The 19,925-nt window shown below is 41.5% G+C and overlaps 1 protein-coding gene across 1 annotated transcript in view; it reads right to left on the bottom strand.

Moving 5' to 3' along the window:
• Nucleotides 1-19,925, bottom strand: part of LOC117290430 (dynein heavy chain 10, axonemal-like) — a 64,310-nt gene that overhangs the window by 8,674 nt on the left and 35,711 nt on the right. Inside the window, exons 43-65 of the mRNA XM_033771841.1 lie at nucleotides 19,721-19,855; nucleotides 18,612-19,010; nucleotides 17,583-17,747; nucleotides 16,473-16,602; nucleotides 15,625-16,148; nucleotides 14,847-15,044; nucleotides 13,995-14,228; nucleotides 13,315-13,412; nucleotides 12,660-12,825; nucleotides 12,055-12,207; nucleotides 11,338-11,555; nucleotides 10,641-10,862; nucleotides 9,821-9,968; nucleotides 9,197-9,332; nucleotides 8,097-8,251; nucleotides 7,363-7,581; nucleotides 6,434-6,707; nucleotides 5,507-5,763; nucleotides 4,363-4,701; nucleotides 3,235-3,435; nucleotides 2,374-2,679; nucleotides 1,737-1,908; nucleotides 348-479 (exon numbers count right to left, since the gene is read on the bottom strand). Coding sequence (XP_033627732.1) covers nucleotides 348-479; nucleotides 1,737-1,908; nucleotides 2,374-2,679; nucleotides 3,235-3,435; nucleotides 4,363-4,701; nucleotides 5,507-5,763; nucleotides 6,434-6,707; nucleotides 7,363-7,581; nucleotides 8,097-8,251; nucleotides 9,197-9,332; nucleotides 9,821-9,968; nucleotides 10,641-10,862; nucleotides 11,338-11,555; nucleotides 12,055-12,207; nucleotides 12,660-12,825; nucleotides 13,315-13,412; nucleotides 13,995-14,228; nucleotides 14,847-15,044; nucleotides 15,625-16,148; nucleotides 16,473-16,602; nucleotides 17,583-17,747; nucleotides 18,612-19,010; nucleotides 19,721-19,855 — 4,981 coding nt within the window. The remainder of the gene's footprint in view (nucleotides 1-347; nucleotides 480-1,736; nucleotides 1,909-2,373; nucleotides 2,680-3,234; nucleotides 3,436-4,362; nucleotides 4,702-5,506; nucleotides 5,764-6,433; nucleotides 6,708-7,362; nucleotides 7,582-8,096; nucleotides 8,252-9,196; nucleotides 9,333-9,820; nucleotides 9,969-10,640; nucleotides 10,863-11,337; nucleotides 11,556-12,054; nucleotides 12,208-12,659; nucleotides 12,826-13,314; nucleotides 13,413-13,994; nucleotides 14,229-14,846; nucleotides 15,045-15,624; nucleotides 16,149-16,472; nucleotides 16,603-17,582; nucleotides 17,748-18,611; nucleotides 19,011-19,720; nucleotides 19,856-19,925) is intronic.

The following is a 19,925-nucleotide window of genomic DNA, read 5'->3' as shown; positions in this document are numbered from 1 at the left end:
TTATACTATCAACCTCTCCCCATTACTCGTAATCAAGAAAGGTTTTATGATAATAATTATTTTGAGTAATTACCAATAGTGTCAACTGCCTTTAAACATGACTATCCTGTGCCCAATTTTGTGAGTAAAACTGTACACAAAGGAATTTACCCACTAAATTTGGAGAGGTGCGTTTCACATTTGAAAGGGGCCAATAGACAACTTTGGGTTTTGACTTTGAGCTTGGTGAGTTTTCCTACTTTTCTACACAGTCAAATGGTTCACTGACAAATCGTGCAGGGAATTTTACGCCTAAAGCATAGTTGCACAAAATTGTTAATGGCCTGACAGGGGGTTGGGCAGCACACCTGTTTGCGGTTGGAGCTCCACCAGTTGAGCCCACATGTCCCTGGCTGCCTGGGTGTAGTAGTTAATCTCAGCATTGGGGTGAAGCCCAAATACCTCTGGTGTGTTGGCTAACGGCAGTATCTCTATGGCCTCTGTAAGGGGGGAGAGAATCAGGGATCAGAGTCATCGTTACCAAATGCTTACAAAAAGGTCTGAAACTACACATGTAGGATAAAAATTCTGCTGATGTATTTTTTTTAATTTTTTTTAAGCAAGTCGCCTGACACACAAGGCCTGAAGACCACTCAAGGTGTGGGCTACAATTATTTGTTTCCAGAGGCTGTTGCCACCTACTCCTAGGGCTGAAACAGGGTTACTCCTTTTACAGTCCATACGAATGTAGGCTTGGGTATCATCAACTCAAAATCTAGCCGAGCCGATAGAGCAGAAAGCACTACCTCCCCAATTTTATGTAGCAAGTGTCACGACCTGGATCCGAACCCACACCCTGCCGATCAAACACCAGTGCTTGAATCCGGTGCTCTCAACCGCTCGGCCATGACACTGCCATTTGTTGAAATTATGGCTTTTCCACCTGTTCGGTAACCCCTGGAGTTATAGACGCCACTGAGCTTTTAGAAGCAGTGTTCTCAGCACTAGAGAAGTAGATCAAAAAGCAGGATTTTCTTAAACTACGGAAAAAGTATTTTCTTCGCCAGACTGGGGTAAAAAATCTGAATTCAGATAAAAGTCTGACAAATATCATCACTGGGGGGAATCAACAAGAATATATTACCAAGAATGAGGTCAACTTAATTGTGATAAATGTTGCTGTGACCAATCGCTGCTATTCTCTGTCATATTACATCTTTACATTATTTTTGTGTATTGCATGTATGCAAAGTAATTTTCCTCAATGGTTGGACCATTAAATACGAATTGAATTGAATTGAATTGAGAAAACATGTGGTTGTTTATTATGCGTGTTTATTCGGCTAAGAATTCAACAAAGACGTAACAATGCACATATTCTGTGTTGCATAGACTCTATGGACGCACATTCTCAAAAATGCATCCCTGTGGAGACTTTTTTGTTCTTTCTTTCGTCCCTGCACGTAACAATTTCCCATAGACTTTGTTAATACATTTCTTGTGTACCACACAGCCTTATGTTAAAATACTATAAAACTCACATTATTGCAACCAATGCCTTGCTTTTTTGTTTTGCTGATCATAGAAATTTGCTCAACATTATTTTCTGCTCAGCAGCATTTAAAATTGGACAATGGTCTTAATGATAATAATAACCAGCACTTATAAAGCGCGCAGTATCTGACAAAAACGCCATTCACAAAGTCAAAGTCAATGTAAAAATTTCAGAATTTAAGATCTGAAAAATCTGTTCTTACGTATGTAGTTATCCTTGGGACCAATCTCAGGGATGCAGTAGTCTACCTCCTTATTACTGTAGAAGTGAAACGGCTGGAACGCATCGAAGATGAAGTCACCCATGTACTCATCCATGTAGGTATTAAGAACACGCCGGTCAAAGTTGTCGATGGCACGGCCCCCGTACATCACCTACAATTAGAAACAGGCAAAGATTTATACTCTGGAATGCTCTACAATCCCGGCCAATCTCGTTGGTCCCCCGCAATAAAAAAGCCGTTTCCCCCCCTTTTTTTTATGCCCTATTATGTTCACTGTGTGTGCACATTTTTTTGAAAGCCTTCATTTTTTTGTTGTCATATCATTTTTTTGTAAATATCAGGCTAAAAAATGTCCCGGCCCCACCTTTTTGAGCTCCAATCAACGTTGGCTCTCATTGCGCGGTTTTGGATGTTTCATCATCATTTACCTCTAAAAACATGAAACCTTCTAAGTTTTGTGTTTTTATTTTTATCTTACCCAGGCAGGATTTTGATCTACATGTACTCACGGTGAAGGCTTTAATAGACTTTTCTAATCACAATTTGTCAATATTTTTTTTAAAAGCACCAGAATCAGAAATTAGACTAAACTAGGGAGAGCGTCGTGCCTGCTTACCTCACCAATAAGATACTTCAGACTGTTCCAGGGTATCTTAGGGTCTCCCTGCTCGAACGTCTTAGTCAGGTACGTCATCAGGATATCCATACAGACTCTAAAGTCAGACTCGTTGAAGTCATATGGCACGTTCCAGCCAATCTTGCCGTACTTTCGGCGCTCCTGGACGACAGCGTGGAAGAAGGCAAGGACAAAGACTAGAGGCTTGAAGGCGTTGTGAGGGCAGTCTTCAAGGACCTGGGCGGAGATCTTATGGTAGCTACTGCGGAGGTTGAGCTTCAGACCGTTGGGCGGTTCTGTCACCACCTGAGCATTGACAATTATGAAGGTCATTAATATATCAGTAAATTATCAATAAGGGAATCAATGTGTGGTGAAGAGGTTTTCAACTGGTGGTTTAATCCCAACGAGACCTGGTTCTTGATAATTTTACCGAGACGAAGTCGAGGTAAATTATCAAGAACCAGGCCTCGTCAGGTTTAAACCACTAGTTGAAAACCGATTCAAAACACTTTGATTCCAATTCATAAATACCTTTTCGGTCAAAAAACATCAACACTTTTGGTCAAAAAGTAAAATAAGTGCAAAAATTAAAATTATAATTATTTCATTCAACGTAACACCCCTCCAGCTATGAAATGGTAAGGCCCTCCGCCGCCCTCGGGTAAACATCTCCTTATAAGGGAATGCTGTGCGCGTCGCGTGTATCGCGTGATGTGGCACAACTGTCCCGGCTGTTTCTCGACCAATAGGAATGAAGAAACTGTCTTAAAAGCACAGGTGCAAGCTTGTGTGTCACGCCCATGCTCTTATATGCTCTAAGAGGTTAAAATCGCAACGTCTACAACGCCAGCCACTGACCTTGAGTGACCTCTGCAGGATACCGATGGGGAAAGCCGGTGTTGGATCGGTGGTCAGCCACAGCCTGAAGTCAGGATGTGGCTTGACGATCCTCTCCAGTGCCTTCTCCAGGTCTCGTAGCCACTTGGCGAGAAGATGACAGTTCTGAAGCATGAGCCACTGGCCGCGGGCGATAGCCGTCTCAAGAAGTTGAAGAGCAACCTGGGGTGGGATGAAGGAGGCGGTTGTCAAATATGAAATTAATTCTTCTGCATGTAGTCAGAGCATCCCGATTGAAAAATTATGAGGTGAAGACTATACTTATTCAATAAAAGAGAATTTGGTTTGGTTAAAAAACTTGTTAGGTATGAATGTATTGACCCCTTGCACGCATGTCACACGCGGCAACTGTGCCACGCTCACCATTTTGGTGTTCATTAGGTTTACGTGTAAACGCCGCTTCCCCATGGGTGCGCACCTCACTGAATAACGCACAGTGACATTGCCCACCAAAAGGGTGCGTCAAGATAATTCTGATGATGACGTCAGGTGAATTGGGTCAATATTTGGTTTTCGGTAAGACCATGTATGAATCTACTTGCTGGGTAGACTATGTTCTTTTGAGAACTTGTCAGGTACGTATCAAAACTGTTTTATTTTCCTCGACTCCAGCATCCCATAAAAAAAAAGGTAAGAAGCTGACAAAGATGACTGGAGTAAAAGGAAGAACTAACCCAATGAGAATTATATAAAATGTGGTATAGTGGTAAGATATTTGGTCTATAATGGCAAAGTTTGTGGGTTCGAATCCCATCCGAGTAATTGGATGTACTCATTCTTAGAGAACTCTGAAAAGTGCCGAGTATTGACCCCTTGCACGTGCATCACACGCGCAACTGTGCCACGCTCACCATTTTGATGGGCACATAGGTTTACGTGTAAACGACGCGTCGCCTAAAATGCGCCCTTCACTGAATAACGCACAGTGACATTGGCCACCAATATGATGCATCCAAGATTATTCTGATGATGGCGTCAGCTGATTTGGTTCAATACAGAGCCTTACACACATCGGTGTCATACAAAAACAATATTCTTTTTAGCCTCGACGCAAAATAGGATTGATTACGATCGTTATTTATGACTCACCTTTTCTTGGCCCTGTCCCATGGAAAGGAACTTCAGCTTGTTACCCCCGAACCCTGACCTCTCCGCCAGCTTCGTCAGATCACTAGCGGGATCGGAACCAGGACTCAGGATAAAGACAATCGGGGAGAAAGGCGTACTCTGCTCAAAGATCGACTCGAAGCTGATGACCGGTGGTGTGACGTACTTCTCTCCCATGCGAGAGGTGACGTAGTCGGTGACGGCGCGGTAGACGCGGTCGATACGGAAACAGCGGAGTAGGAGGAGGCGTTGGAACTCGGAGAGGGTGTCTTTGTATTTACCCGGGAAGGGGCTCTCCTCGGGAGTGTCTAAATCGTACCACTGTTTACAAGAGAGGAGAGGAAATTAATACTGATTTGGAATGGCCTTGAAATAAATCAAGTTATCAATTCTGGGGTGGATTTCACAAAGAACTAGTCTTCTCTCGAGTTCCCTGCCCTTACTTAGAACTAGCCTTAAGTTTGTAATATCTCCTAGGACTAGTCCCAACTCCAATTGACCCCTAAACAAGTCATCAATGGTATGAATCAAGTTTGGTACCAATGTTGTTAAAATATTTCAAATAATTTGAGGTTGAACAAAGAAAAAGAAAATTTACTAGAGTGGGACCTGCGACCTCCAGAATAATTTGCCAGGGCACTACAAACAGACTAGCCCGATACTGGCGGTCTCTCTATTTTCTCAATATTCTTGCTTGGGGGCACGTGCCAGTCAGACCCAAGGTTACGATACAACCCGGGAAGGGGCTCTCCCGTATTTACCCGGGAAGGGGCTCTCCTCGGGTCTGTCTAAATCGTACCACTGTTTACAAGTACCACTGTATACCGGGAAGCGGCAGCGCCAGAGGGATCACTGTAAGGAGATGCCACTTTTTATTTTAAATAGCAAGTAATAAACCGCAAGGGAAACTGGATAAATTTTAAACAACTTTAGGCTTGAACAAAATAAAATTGACTAGAGCGGGACTGGTATACCTGTGACCTCAAAATTATATTCAACATATAGTCATAAACAACTCGCAATGCAAAATGGTTTGTATACAGTGCTTAATACATATCAATGTAATGATAAAAACCAAACTATATTTATTAAAAACTACTAATAAATCCACTTTTTTTCTTCTGACCTCCTTCCACATTGTGTTATTCTTCTCAACATCGTCCGGTAGCGTCGAGAAGACGTCGGCCATCTGGGAACACTTGATGATGTCCTCCCATCCCTGCTCGGGGATCCACATGTGAGGCCGGGCACGTTTGCTCTTCTCTAAGGAGAGGTTCCCCTTGATGAAGAAGTCCAACTCGTCCTGGGGCAGCTGGTCCTCGCTCTGCTCCAGCTTGATGGTCATCTGGAACGAGAAGAGCAGCTTGTGCTTCTCAAACAATCCTGTGGAAAGAAAATGGCATCTTTAAAATGTTGCTCTTGAAGAAAGGTTATACCGAAAAAGTAATGACCATAAGAATATACTTCATTAAAAGCACTGGAAAGCTGTTGATGTTGTACAATATTGTAAGAAACGACCCCCGAGGTAATGTAGTTGAGTTTACTGTAGAGAAAGAGGTGATTTTTTACCAACAAGTGTTTTTTTTCCTTCATTATTTTCATGCAACTTCGACGTCCAATTGAGCTCAAATTTTCACAGGTTTGTTATTTTGTGCATAGCCTATGTTGGGATACACCAAGTGATGATACTGGTCTTTGACAATTACCCAAAGTATACTCTACCTTTAAATACAATGCAATTAACAAATATTTACTTCACTATAAAATAGACTTTACACACACGATTTAAATGGCGCAAACTTGTTTACTTTTTGTACTTTGTTTTGAAAAGCAGTGATTTGTCAATGCTTTTAGTGAGCAGAAAGTGGTGAAACCTACAATTTTTATTAAAATCCAACTCATAAATGGCTTTAGGATGAACAAATTGTACAAATCATGCTTAGCTTTAGACAAAGCAAGTCAGACAACATTCAAATCCAACTCGCAAATATCTTTCGGATGAGCTAATCATAAGCTATGCCTAAATTGTAAATGTTGGCTTCTCTGAACTTACCAGTACAAGCGTAGTTATAAACATTATGTGTCAGTGTGTCCATGATGTTCCTCAACCTCTTCACCAAGATGGAGTCCGGAAGACTCTTCTTCAGGGAGAACTGGAAGACATCCAGGTAAGCAGCCAAGGAGTATTGGTACATGGTGTTGATCAGAGCCATCTCAGAGAGGACAAAGAAGAGGATGGCACCGCGCTTAGCGGCTGGCCGGTAGCCGTCACGTAGCTTGTCGATGTCGATGGCCGTCTTGGCGGCGAGCTTCAGTTTGTCTGCAACCTAGGTTCGGGAAGAGAAGGGGAGATAAGACTTAACGCTATGCATGGTGGAAAAATACTAACTAAGTAAGGTTTGCGGTGGCGCCATGTAAAAAAAAAAATTTGTAAGTAGTGGTGGCTCTCAGTTTGCTGTGACCATCTTCTTGAGAAGGTGAGAAATATTATTAGTATAATTTATTTAATTGACTTGGAAATATTACTTTACTTGTCACATTATGTTGAGGCTTTGCATGTTGGAAACTAATTCATATGTGATAATCATGAAAGAAAAGGTGACTCTGAGTAAAAACCAGTTGTTATTTTGCTCATCTTTCTAGGGATTGGCAGTTGGGAGAGCAGTTACATTGAAGCAGAAAACATTGCTTAACATTTTTCTACTAAGCAAAACTAAGCAAGATACCAGTTACAGTTTGTACACATAATTTTAGCTGGTAAGCTTATTCTAGTAAGCATATTTTTGTTATGATTAGCAACTTTTTAAGGCTTAATATAAGATAATCCTCAATTGTAAACAATATTTTCTGTATTTATTGTCTTTCAAAGCAAGAGATCCAAGGCAGTTTCTATTGTATACTTAGCAATAAGCCAAATCAATCAATCAATTAACCAGCTCTATGAAACAGGTCCCTGGTTGTAAAAAACAATGACAACCTCACCTCTGTGGCTTTGGATTTGGTTTCCTCCAGCGTCTGTACAAGCTCTACGTTATCCAACATGTTGCCTGTCGATGTCGCCAGCTCACGGAGCAAAGAGTCTTCAAGATCTTTCAGAAGTTTCTTATTCTCGCTGGTCTCCTGGATGAGACGTTCTCGTTGTTCCTCCAGTTCCTTGCGCTCGAAGCCCACGATGACGCTGAGGAGTTGGTCTTCAAGACCCTAGCGAGGATTGTAAGAACACAAGAGAGACCGACTTAATTACCTTGAAGTAGGATTTGGAGCTTTGCACGGTAGGAATACAATGTAGTAAGGTTCGCAGTAACACCATGTACAGAAGTTGGATTTAAAATATTGCTCGGAGGGAAATTAATGTTGTAAGGTTTTTAGAGACACCCTATCCATAGGCTCACTGTAATAGCAATTTCATTCTCGTAATAATCACAAGGGTCGTTACGTGAAACTAAGTTTGAAAAAATAAAGCAAAAACCACAAATACATGTGTTTCTTGAAAACAGAATGTTTCTGTTCGCCAACAACTTCACAAAAATAATTTTGTCTCAGTGAGACAACAATTATTATAGCTTGTACAATGGACTTAAGATGCTCTGTGATTTCCAATTTTTTTTTCTCAAAAACGTATTACATACAGCTTTATTCACAGTTAGTAGGGATTCATGTCATGGCCCAAAAACTTGATCAACAAAAGGTATCAAAACCCTTTTAATTCTACCAACCTTGAGTGTGACAGTGTAGTTGATGACCATGGCTTTACCAAAGACTGACGGGGTGTACTTGGGGTTAGCCAGCTTGGTGTTGAGGTACAGTCTGAAGTTAGGATCATAGTCTACCTCCTTGTCTCCGAGTATGATGAACTCACGCCCAGCAGCACCTGACAAACGAGGATAAAAAGGTCAATGAGAAATGTATCCATCTCTACACAACCGGCAGGATATTTTGTGTCATGGCCTAGTGGTTTAGAGATCGGAACTCAAGTTCTCGTGGGTGGGTTATCTGATTGTGGGTTCGAACCCTGGACATGACACTTGTGTCCTTGAGCAAGATGCTGTACTTTCTTCTATTCACCAAGGGGCATAAATGGGTAACTGCCAGGGTAGAGGTTGATATTGCACATGAAAAAGCCTTTGGAGCGCTGCAGTTGCCCAGGTTGTATACTTCTCAGGGAGCTGAGAAAGATTACAGGAATGTTATTGGACCAAAGACCAGGCCCAATTTCATAGAGCTGCTCAGCACAAAAAAATTGCTTAGCATGAAATTTCTTCCTTGATAAAAAACAGGATTACCAACCAAATTTCCATTTGTTGCATATTGCTTGTTACTGGTATTCAGCTGTTGTTTGCTTATTCTGAAATTCACGTGGAAATTTGGGTCTGGTAGTACTGTTTTTATCAAGGCAAAAGTTTCATGTTTAGCAAATTTTTGTGCTTAGCAGCTCTATGAAAATGGGACCAGGGCACTAATGTAAATGTGACATCACACACAACCCGTGCAATAACTAGAGGCCTCAGATGGAAAACATGGAAGAAGTTCAAGAGAACAACTTTAGAAATCAGCAATCAAGTTTGTTTAAATCTACTGCCCATAAGTACCTTCTTTTCTATGATTTCTATAAAGGAAAACATAATCTCACAAGCATTTTTTTTTTAACAAAATTTCAATGTAATACTGGTTTTCTGTTGAGAAGAACAAAATCAGACATCAGATTTACATAGACAAAAACATCATGGCTGACAATGCGACAGAATAGATGTAAAAGTTTGTTTTGTTCTTAGAGCCTTTCCGCAGTAGAGCAGTTCATTGTTGTCTGAACACCTACCTTTGATGTTTTTCTCTAAGACATTGTCAATGACAGGGTCAATATATTCATCCACATCCTGGAAGAGGAACGGGAAGCCATACTTGATGGCCAGCTCCAACTGCTTCAAGAAATCAGGATCGTTGAATGTGCACACCTAGAAGAAGAAGACAAAAACACAAACAGAAATTAAGAAACTGAAACTGTCTTTCTTGTTTCTTATCTCAATGAGGTTCTTGGCTAGTACAATGAATAAGTTTGCATTTCTGAGAATTCTTGGCTCCAAAAAACAAGGATAAATGAAATGAAAGAAGTAAATTATCAGGGAGTTACAAACTGCTAAATCATAATACAGAATTTCACCAAATATGCTTGCCGGAATAGTGATTTGGGCTCAGACAAAGAAATTCATGTAGGTATAAATAATAAAGAATGTGTCTTACCAACTAGACTACCGAGGTTGCCCGGTAGCTAGAGGCAGTTCGAATCCTATGTTTTGGCAGCAGGTACCGCAACGATATAATAGATGTTAAATTTGCATCGAGGATAAAGAATATTAATTCTAAAAAGGAAGTGGGTGGGAACTCTAAACATGTTTTTGTTTTTTGGGCCTTATTTTCCAGGTGATTGTGGATAGTCAGGTACCTTGAGGTTGTTTTGCTCTTCTTTCTTCTTGATCCAGTTCAATGCCTGTTGCTGTGGATCAATACACAGTGGGAAGCGACTGGCTCTGGTAGTCAGGATACCGTTCTGGACTGAGAGCTCGTCTGGTGGCAGACCCTCTGAACCCCATCTGTTAATATCAAATGATATATTGGTTTAATGACCCGAGTTTTAAAGCTTGTCTGTGATTCTTATTATTTTATCTCTAGTAGAAGTTGTGTCAATTTAGAGAGGTGCTCTTAGGTCTTATTTAGTAGTGTGGTGCACTCATTTTCCAACAGATAGAATCCCTATGAAAGGTCCTCTGTCAAGACTCCTCCATGAGCCCCTTCCTCTAAGTTAAGATTGTTACCTGTTCATGTTTGTTGTGTTGTCATTTAGCCTTCGAGAAAGACTCTGCTAGGGTCGAAACGTCAGGCCATTAACTATTTTTTTGAAGTTAAGATTGTCACACAATTTGAAGTGTCCTCACAGTGAGTTCAACCTGGTTCCTCCTTATAGAATGTTTGAGCGTGAAACCACGCTTTCTGCTTCTTCCGACCCATACACCAAGCCATTCCAACAGCTTTATTCCACGTACTGCATTATGTCTTTGGAACCTAGTGCATGTTTCCCTCCATCTTACAATTTACTACTGTTTTTAGAGGACTATCAATTCCGACCTTAAGCTCCCCCGTGTTATTATTCACATCTAATATTTTCTTCTTCTTGTTGCCCCCTACCAAGAGTGACTTTTAGCCTTGTTTGGGGCAAACTTGCATTAAAAAAAAACAGGAAAAAAACACACAAAACTTTCACACACCTGCTTATCTCCACATCATCAGTCAGCAGACTCTCCAGCCTATAGGGTTGGCTGAGTGGAATCGACCTCTCCAGTACGTCCTCCTGCCAATCCTTGTAGACCATCTTAGCACGATACTCCCAGGTAAAGGCTCCTACATAGCTAAGGAACGCTGAGGAGATGAGGCAGTCTCCGAGGAGACGGATGCGGCGCTGACGAAGCTCCTCAAGATCCTTGGTCCATCTGGGAGGAATGTGATAAGACAATAGAGCTTTCTTAGTCTCGCATCGAGATCAGGTGTGTGGAAAGACGTCACCACGTCATCCTTCTTTGAATATTATAAACGTCATTGTCTAGGTGACAAAATTAGTACTTAGGTTTATACCTTTAGTGACTTACCTCAAAGCACACTTTTCTTTCTGTTTACAAAATTAATATTCATATTTGTAAAGATGGTGCAAAAGAGTGGTCAGAGGTATTTACAACAATGCACTTCACAATCCACTGTTTTTAGAAAAAAAAGTTTCAAAAACTCAAGTCTTCACAAAAGTGTCCTTGATACACCTCGTGTTTCAAAATTTGATGTCGTGTTCTGAAAAAAAGAAATGCCAATTTATTCAAATAATATTTTAACTGCCTTATTTTCAACATCTCCTTAAAAAAAGGAGGGCCTTAAAATTGAAAAAAAAAATCAACCTGGACAACATTCATCACTCACCTGACATTTTCCGAGCCCAATCCAGAGATGAGCTTGTCAGCGGCGACCAATCGTCGTTCCATGATCTCAGCCTCTTCCTGCAGCTGTTGTTTCCCCGTCATGGCTCCCTCGTACTTGGAGCCTAGGCCAGACAGCTCATCCTCCAGAGACTTCACCTCGTTGTTGATGCGGTCCAATTCTCGTTTGGACTGGTAGAAAGTACGCTCCAACCTTGCCACCTAAGATGACGAACGGGATAAATGTAAGAAATGTTTAGTGTATGGGATTTGAGGCATTGCATGGTGCGGTATCAATGTGTATTCGGTTTGCGGTAACACCATGCGTATATTTACTTGCTGTGTAGAGTATGTTCTTTTGAGAATTTGGGTTGCTATGTATTCTACTGCCATGGAGTTGGTTTTGTTTAAATTCTGAAGTCTTCTCTACTGCCGCAAGCTAGATTTTTTCCGACTTCAGGAGACTTCTCAGTTCTAAAGAGAACTGTTCTGCTTATTAACTACTACCTTGGCCGGGACTACTGATTTACTCAGATTGAGTTCTTAATACATCGGTTGTTTTCAAAACCACCACAAATCATAGAGAGGATGTGCCATGGTGTTACCGCAAAACCGTTTGCTGTGCATTAATCGCATGTTTACTAAGATCTCAAGAGTACTCTGAGGGCGGCTGCAGGCGGTATGCTTGCTACAGTGTTAATAGGAGCGGAGGGGTCTATACCTTTTCTCTCTTGGGCTTAATTTCCCTGGCGACCGAGCAGTAACCCATCACAGCAAACACAAACTTAAAGAGACCGGCTCCGGCGCGAGAAACTGACTTCATCTCCTCAGCTGTTGTGTCCATGTCCTTCAAGAAACCTCGAACTGTCTTGACCTAAAAAAAAAGAATATTAAGAAAATATTTTTGATGACATCTGGCAACCTCTGGAGTTAAATGAATGTTAAAGAATTGGTAAGAAGAAAAAAAATCGCCTAAGATCACAGATTTACAGAAAACTTACACGGTCTAATGATGATGATAGTAGAAAACATCCCTTGAAACATTTCTGTCATATTTGATGAAAAATAGATAAAACTAATTTGCAATTTGGATTTTATCGCTTAGTGTGTCAGTGAGTGTTTTATTCATTTTTTTGTAATCAGTGTCATGCAAAATGTGTAATCTGTTTTTCACAATTTTCCTGTGACCCAGATGGCTGATTGATCTCAAACTTCTACAGGTTTGTCAATTCATACATAAAGTGCTTTGCCAGCAACTGTTTTGTTAGCAAAAACAAATTCTGTCATAGTCCTTTAAGCAGGAGACCACAATTTGCTACAGCATACCTGCGTCTGTCCAATTCCATCCACGTCCATCTCGGTAAGTGACTTCAGGAAGTTTGCCTCGGCCATCATCGCCTTTGCTGACTTCCATGATACCTCCCTGATGCCACGTAACACCACGATACACTCACACACCATCTGCACAAGCTTCGGAGGCTTAGCAAAAGCTCTGGGGAGAGGAAGGTTGGGAAAAAGGCGCATACCAATAAAATTCAAGTTTCTTCTAGGTTTTTTGGAAGTACCTCTGGAAGAGAAATTATGAGTTGCAGTTATTTTTTGATTCTTTCAGGTTTTTCACTGCTAACCTTCATTTCTGCCGATTGTTATTGTATAAAGTAAGCTTTGAAGGTAGGGTCATAGATTGTAAGTACTCCAAACTTAATAATGACCCAAAAACTTACTTGGTGTAAAGCGCTGCTATTTGAGAAAGGAAATTTATATTGAAGTCATTCATTGAAAAACATTGCTATTTGAATATATTTCAATAGGAGACTTTCCAACGCTAGGCGGCAGCAGTCATACCGGGTAAATTTCCATTGTTTACGTAGTTCTGAACATGCGCATAATTCCGAGAACAATGGATTTACCCGGTAAGTCTGCTGCCCTCTATCGTCCCAGAAAGTCTCTCATTGAAGTCAGAAAGTAGAACCGTACCCACCTAATCTCAGTGACGTCTGACTTATCCAAGTCTTGTAAAGCGATGCGAGCAGCTTCTAAGGCAGGCAGGGCTTCAGCCAGAGACTCCTCTGCATCTTTCTGTATGGCGAGAATGCATTTATTGGGGGATCATTCAAGGTAAGATTGCTTGAAGTTTTATTTACCTTTTTTATAGACCCCTTGCTATACGCGCAGCGTACTCACACATGTGCCTATCCTGGGTGTCATTTTGGGTGTAATATATGGGCATTGTTCGGAGGCGCGTTCTGTATTGTGTAACAAAATCAATAGCCCCCCCCCTTGCAAAACGCGAAACGCTACTAGGATTTTCAACTCATCCACACGTATGCACAACTTACAGAGATGTATCAAAAGATATTTTAACATTTAAGTAGTCAATTACCCTTGTGATTTATGTTTGAAATAAAGAAGTTGCATCCCCCATATAGGTGATCCCTCGGCTGCCCCTTCCCAGGTTGTATCGTAAAAACTGGCCACACAGCAGCTAACGGTTGTATGGATTCTGACTTGCACCCCGAACAAAGATATTGACAAAAAAGAGAGACCGCCAAAATAATGTTAGATGGCTCAGTTGGTAGAGCATGTTAATCCAAAGGTCATTGGTTCAAATATCGCTCTAGTCACTATTTCTAATCAACGAAGATGAAGACGTCCTGGTACCTTCTCCACAGCAATGACAACACTCTGCTCCTCGATTTCTTTACTCTTGCCCTCAGCAGCCTGTTTCTTATCGGTAGCCTTCCCCGTCCTGGATGAGATCTCTCCTAGGAGTATCTCACAGGCTTCTGTCTTCTCTCCAACGGCCACCTTCTGCACTGCCAGCTTCTCGTTTAGCTCATTTAGCTGGACGCTGGCCTCTGCTAGCTTGGCCATACCACCTTCAAGACGCTTGCACTATAAAAACGGACATGCGATGATATTGATGATGGATCTTTTAATAGAAAGATTCAAGGAAATACAAAACAAATACACCTCTCTCCTACTTGAAACGAACAGTACTGTGATTGGTAAAATTACAAACAGTGATTTTTATATTTTTTTATTTATTTTTGATAAAAATGAGAGATCGCCTAACATCACAAGGCTGGCAGGCAACTTCAAGGTGAGGGCAGCTTTAGACTGTATACCCAAATCACCTGCCACCAGGTGCACACTGCCACCTACTCCTGGGGCTGAATAGAGGGTTACCCCCCTGCACAGTCTGTAAGGATGGAGGCATGGGTATCATCCACTAGAAGCCTGGCTGGTAGAGCACAATGCACCAGCTTCCCAACGTTTTACACAGCAGTTATTGTTAACAGCCTTGCCCAAGGGCACGTATCACACTGCTGCTGACAACACCAGAGCTTAGGTCCGGTGAACTGGACAACTCGGCCACGACACGCCGAAGATTGATAAACCACAAGGCAAACTGAAATTCTTAACAAATGGGAGGCACTCTATTTTGAAGCTTTCACATTATACAGAAGGTTCCAAGATTTCGGTAGACACGAGGAATGGGAGACTACGTACCTGCGAGAGAATGTATTCATCCTTATCGTCGAGTAGCTTCAGGTAGGTGTTGATGAAGTCCAGATAATTCTTAGGGGTGACGTAGTTATTACGACGTAGCTTCTGCTGGAATTGCACGCTGTAATCACCCACTGACTTGTGAACGAACACCACGTGTTTGACGACGGAATCGCGGTGTTCGTCTGGTATGCTCTTGATCTGAAGGGTTTGGAGAAAAGGGGTACCAGACAAAGACAGCGTCATTTATAGATCACTTGATTATAGATTGCTACCAGTCAGCCATCTTTGATATTAAATTATTTGTGCATTATGCATAAAGACTGTGAGCAGCACCCAGGATTTTAAAAATTCCTCTTGTGATTGGTCGGTGAACCACTTGCTGCGTTGAAGCAGCTCAAAGCCCCAAAACTAAGTTGCCAAAGATCTATAATTTGGATTAGTTTGCTCTTTAGACTTCAAATCAAAGAATTTTCATTAAGTCCTTGATCTAACTTTCTAGGTGAAACAGAAGATGTAATTTTTGCCATCTCCGCATTTGGCCCAGAGTTCGGCTAACGAAACAAGGTTGACCAAAAACAATGGAAAGCAAAGTCATAATAGACATGACAGATGGGCATTTTTCACCTTAAACAAATTGTAATTCATTGAATTATTTTAACGGTTAACAAAATTTAGATTTTCAGTTAGTTCTTTGACCCACCCACTCACAATTTTGCAAAGAAGAGGAATATGTAAACATTGATTATTCTGAATTGGCTCAACGGATAATTATACTCACATCTTCATTGCCAAGAAACACCGAGGCCACAGCAGTCAGCGCCTGGACCGGCCAGGGCATAAACCAATCAATACTACAGTTGTTGACAAGTCCAGGGAAGTTACGACATCTCGTCCGCAGAGTCTCACCCACCGGCGACATCGCCAAGACGATGTGAAGATTATTAGCGCACTTATTGATGAAGTACTGCCAGATGCTCTCACGTGTCGGCGGGCAGCCAGCCTTAGTTGCCTCCGTCCGCATCTGGCCGACGATGGCTTCCTTCTCATCATCGGGGAAGAGAGCTGGCACCATACCCGAGGTGAGCATGTTGTTAATCAGCTCCAAGAAGCTCTCCTGAGCGACGTGCTGATCGGTGAACAGGAAGACCGTCTTCTTCCTCTCGATGCCGAGCTTGTTGTAGAGGACCTTGAGGTCATCTCTGAAGCTGGACTCGTCGTAGCCGCGGCTGAGTTTGATCTCAAAGACCTCGCAGCCGGCAGTGAAGGAGGCTAGATGGGTCAGACTCTGCTTGCCACTTCCACCTGTTGGAGATAAGTGGTTGATGTTCGTTGTTAATTTTTTGTTTTATTATCCTACACAGCACATTATATTTACTGAAGACATTGTTTCGACAATGAACACATCTCTGAAGTTGGCTATATCCTTATTATACAATCTGTAACAGCCGGCTAAGCCATTAGCAGTCTCTATGACCTGATCGTCATCTTAGAATCCTGTTGTATTGCAGCCACAACTACATTGTGTGTTGCAGTACCCATCGCTAGACACAGGATTTGAAATGGCTTCTTATCACTAGGCACACTTCATTGGGATAAGCCTAGATGAGATTTCGAGATTAAACTCACCGACACCAACCAGGAGGGCATGACCTCTGTCCATGCGGATGACCCGGTGAACTCGGGTCAAGTGATCCAGAGCGTCTTCAAACAACACCAGATTCATCGGGGTCTTGTTGTCGTTGTACTCCTCTAAGATCTAGAGATAAAATACCAAAGAGAACATTTAGTGATTAAGTTTTTATGAAATTGGGAGTACGGTGGTGTTTAGAGAGTATTTTTAAACCCAACATTTGTCTGATTAGCAACAATGATCAGGATACCAGTCACAAATTGTACATGTTACATGGTGTTTTTGGCTGGTAAGCTTATTCTGGTAAACATACATTTGAAGTGCTGAACAGCCATGCAGTATGAGAATCTATGACCAGCTTTTTACACAATCACACTTTTTTGGGCAGTATGTTTGTTTTGTGCTGTCTATGTTTGTGAACACAATCAGTTTCGCACAAACCTCATACCTTAAAAGAAAATCCCCCATGCAGAATCGATGTTTCTCGATTTTGCTCAATTGTTGTATCTTGCACAAAATTGCTCAAGTCAAACACGTTTATCTGTACTTGTTTTGTGTGTACATCCTGGGCTATTTTAAAAGCATGTACAATGTTCTGCTCATTTCAATCTCGCGCGTAACGTAATTTAAAGGCACTGAACACGTTTGGTAATTGTCAAAGTCCAGTCTTCTCACTTGGTGTATCCCAAGATACACATAAAATAACAAGCCTGTGAAAATTCAATTGGTCATCAAAGTTGCGAGATAATGGTGAACGAAAAAACACCTTGTTGGACGAATATGTGTGCTTTCAGATAGGAATAAAAGACTACTGGCTAGAAGTCTTTTATTATTTTAGTGAGAAATTACCTCTTCCTCAAAATCTATGCTACTTCTCACAATGTTTTATACTATCAACAGCTCTCCAATGCTTGTTAGCAAGTAAGTTTTCAAGTTAATATTTGTTTTGAGTAATTACCAAACCTGCACCTTCCCTTTAAAATCTGTGCATTGTGAACCCAGCTAAGCACTAATTGATGAGAAACATCCTTTTTGCACTGACACAACAAAGTCCATGATCAAAATTAAAAACATGAATTTTAAATTTGAATCTGATATTGGTTTACCTCTTGGAAGAGGGCCTTTGCTGCCTCATAATCTTGTATATCTTCATAGAGTCGAGCTTCACCCTCATCTAGTGCAGTACGATAGTCACCGAAGAGTAGAGGTTCCTGCATAGCGCTCTCTACATGCTCCTTAAAATGCTCCTCAATCACGTTCTTCATGTGACCCTGGAAAAACAAGAAAAGTTATCATCATCGTTATCAGTGTTGTAGCCACGATGGTTGGTGCCGGTCGGGCTCGCCCAGAACTAACAAATTTCGCCCAGCAATATACACTGTGTCGCCCAGCACAGATTTCCCCCAGATTGCACTTCAGCAAAGATGGCCCCATATCTAACATATCTACATGTAAACATGCAGAAGAATTTTATTGAACCCCTTGCCCTCCGTGGACTAAATTGGGTTCAGAGCCCACCACTAAAATTGGTCTAGCTACAGCACTGATCATTATGTATTTTGGGGGATTTGAACCTGTGATCAATTAAAATTGATACACATCTTAAGACAAATATTCTTTGGGGAGTCTCTCACACAGAATAAAAAAAGGTTCAAAAGTACAAAATTAATGCTCTCCTAAGCTTTACGCAATTCTACAGTTGGCTATATTTTCAGCATTAGTTGTAAACCTTTACAAGAAGCTACTTGTAAATAAATGGGTCTTATAGTTCCAACATTAGCTCTGCATTGCTACAGACAGAAAAATGTGCACCTTGGAACACCCCATAAAGCCATATATAAGAACGGCAATTTTTTACCACTAGAACGGGAAAAGCTTGTGTCTGCCTACTGTGCAGCCGACTGATGATGATTATTTATTTTATTATATTAATTTATGTATACAAACAAAATGACCAGCAGCAGTAGCTGAAAGAGTCACTTTTAATGGTAAAAATTTATGCACACGAAAAATGTAAACAATCGCATATTAAAGGGCAATAGAGTAAAAAGTACTTGTTATCGAAAATTATTATTACTATTATAATTCTTTGCAATCATTGCAAGTTGTCAAGAATCACTTCAACTACAACTCACCTGAACCAAGACCTTGTCTTCCTTATTCGTCAGTCTGTCGAAGAACACCCTCAAGCATTCATTCCTCCACACTCGGACGAACGGCCCCACAGTCGTGAAGCGATCGGGCGTGGTCTGCAACAGACCCTGCGCAACCCGGGACAGATCGCGCAAGTTGAAGATGTAGTGGAACTTGGACGGGGTTGGCGGGAGGTCGTTGACGATGACCTTGTAGAGGTCGAGGGTCCCCTGGGTGATCTTGTCGGTGATCTTCTGGATGTTCTCGTCGAAGGGCTGGGCGTGGCCGGCCAGGATGGAGGAGTAGATGTGCTTGAGGGAGGCGTCCGACGGGAAGGTGATGTTGAAGGTGCAGAAGAGGGAGATGAAGCGGGGGTCGACCTCGTTACGACCTCCGCCAGCCTGGGTAGTGGAAAATGGGATGAATAGGATTGTTATTCATAGAAAATGGATAACGTTCTAACTGGCGGCTGAAACCACTTAAGCACTGTGGTGCTGGTGTCTTTGAAGACTTTTAAGCAAAACCAGGGCAACAGCACCAAAATACAGAGATACAAATTAACAAAAAATAATGCAATAACAAAAGCAGAAATAAAACATGAGAAAGATTATCAGGAGATACAAACATAATTTTCACAGAGATGAACGGAATAAAAGTCAAAGCCTACCTTTCCCATAGAAGCAATGAATCATTTTCACAGTGATGAACAGAATAAAAGTCAAAGCCTACCTTTCCCATAGAAGCAATGAATCATTTTCACAGTGATGAACAGAATAAAAGTCAAAGCCTACCTTTCCCATAGAAGCAATGAATCATTTTCACAGTGATGAACAGAATAAAAGTCAAAGCCTACCTTTCCCATAGAAGCGATGAACAGAATAAAAGTCAAAGCCTACCTTTCCCATAGAAGCGATGAACAGAATAAAAGTCAAAGCCTACCTTTCCCATAGAAGCGATGAACAGAATAAAAGTCAAAGCCTACCTTTCCCATAGAAGCGATGAACAGAATAAAAGTCAAAGCCTACCTTTCCCATAGAAGCGATGAACAGAATAAAAGTCAAAGCCTACCTTTCCCATAGAAGCGAGGAACAGAATAAAAGTCAAAGCCTACCTTTCCCATAGAAGCGATGAATCCTATATCCTTGATGTACTTGAGGATCAGATCTTTGCCACGGTCATACATCCCGCCTCGTTCCAGGAGGAGCTTCAATAAAGCTATGGGCTGCTGGGTGCCGTAAACATCAACCTAATGGGAACAAACCATGTTGAAAATTGATTATTTGTGGCCGTTTTTGAAACAACTCTTGAGCTTAGGC

This window comes from Asterias rubens, chromosome 5 (genome assembly GCF_902459465.1).
Source record: "Asterias rubens chromosome 5, eAstRub1.3, whole genome shotgun sequence".
In the NCBI taxonomy this organism is placed as follows: Eukaryota; Metazoa; Echinodermata; class Asteroidea; order Forcipulatida; family Asteriidae; genus Asterias; species Asterias rubens.
Note: the sequence above shows the minus strand (reverse complement) of the source record. Positions and strands in the feature narration are given on the sequence as shown.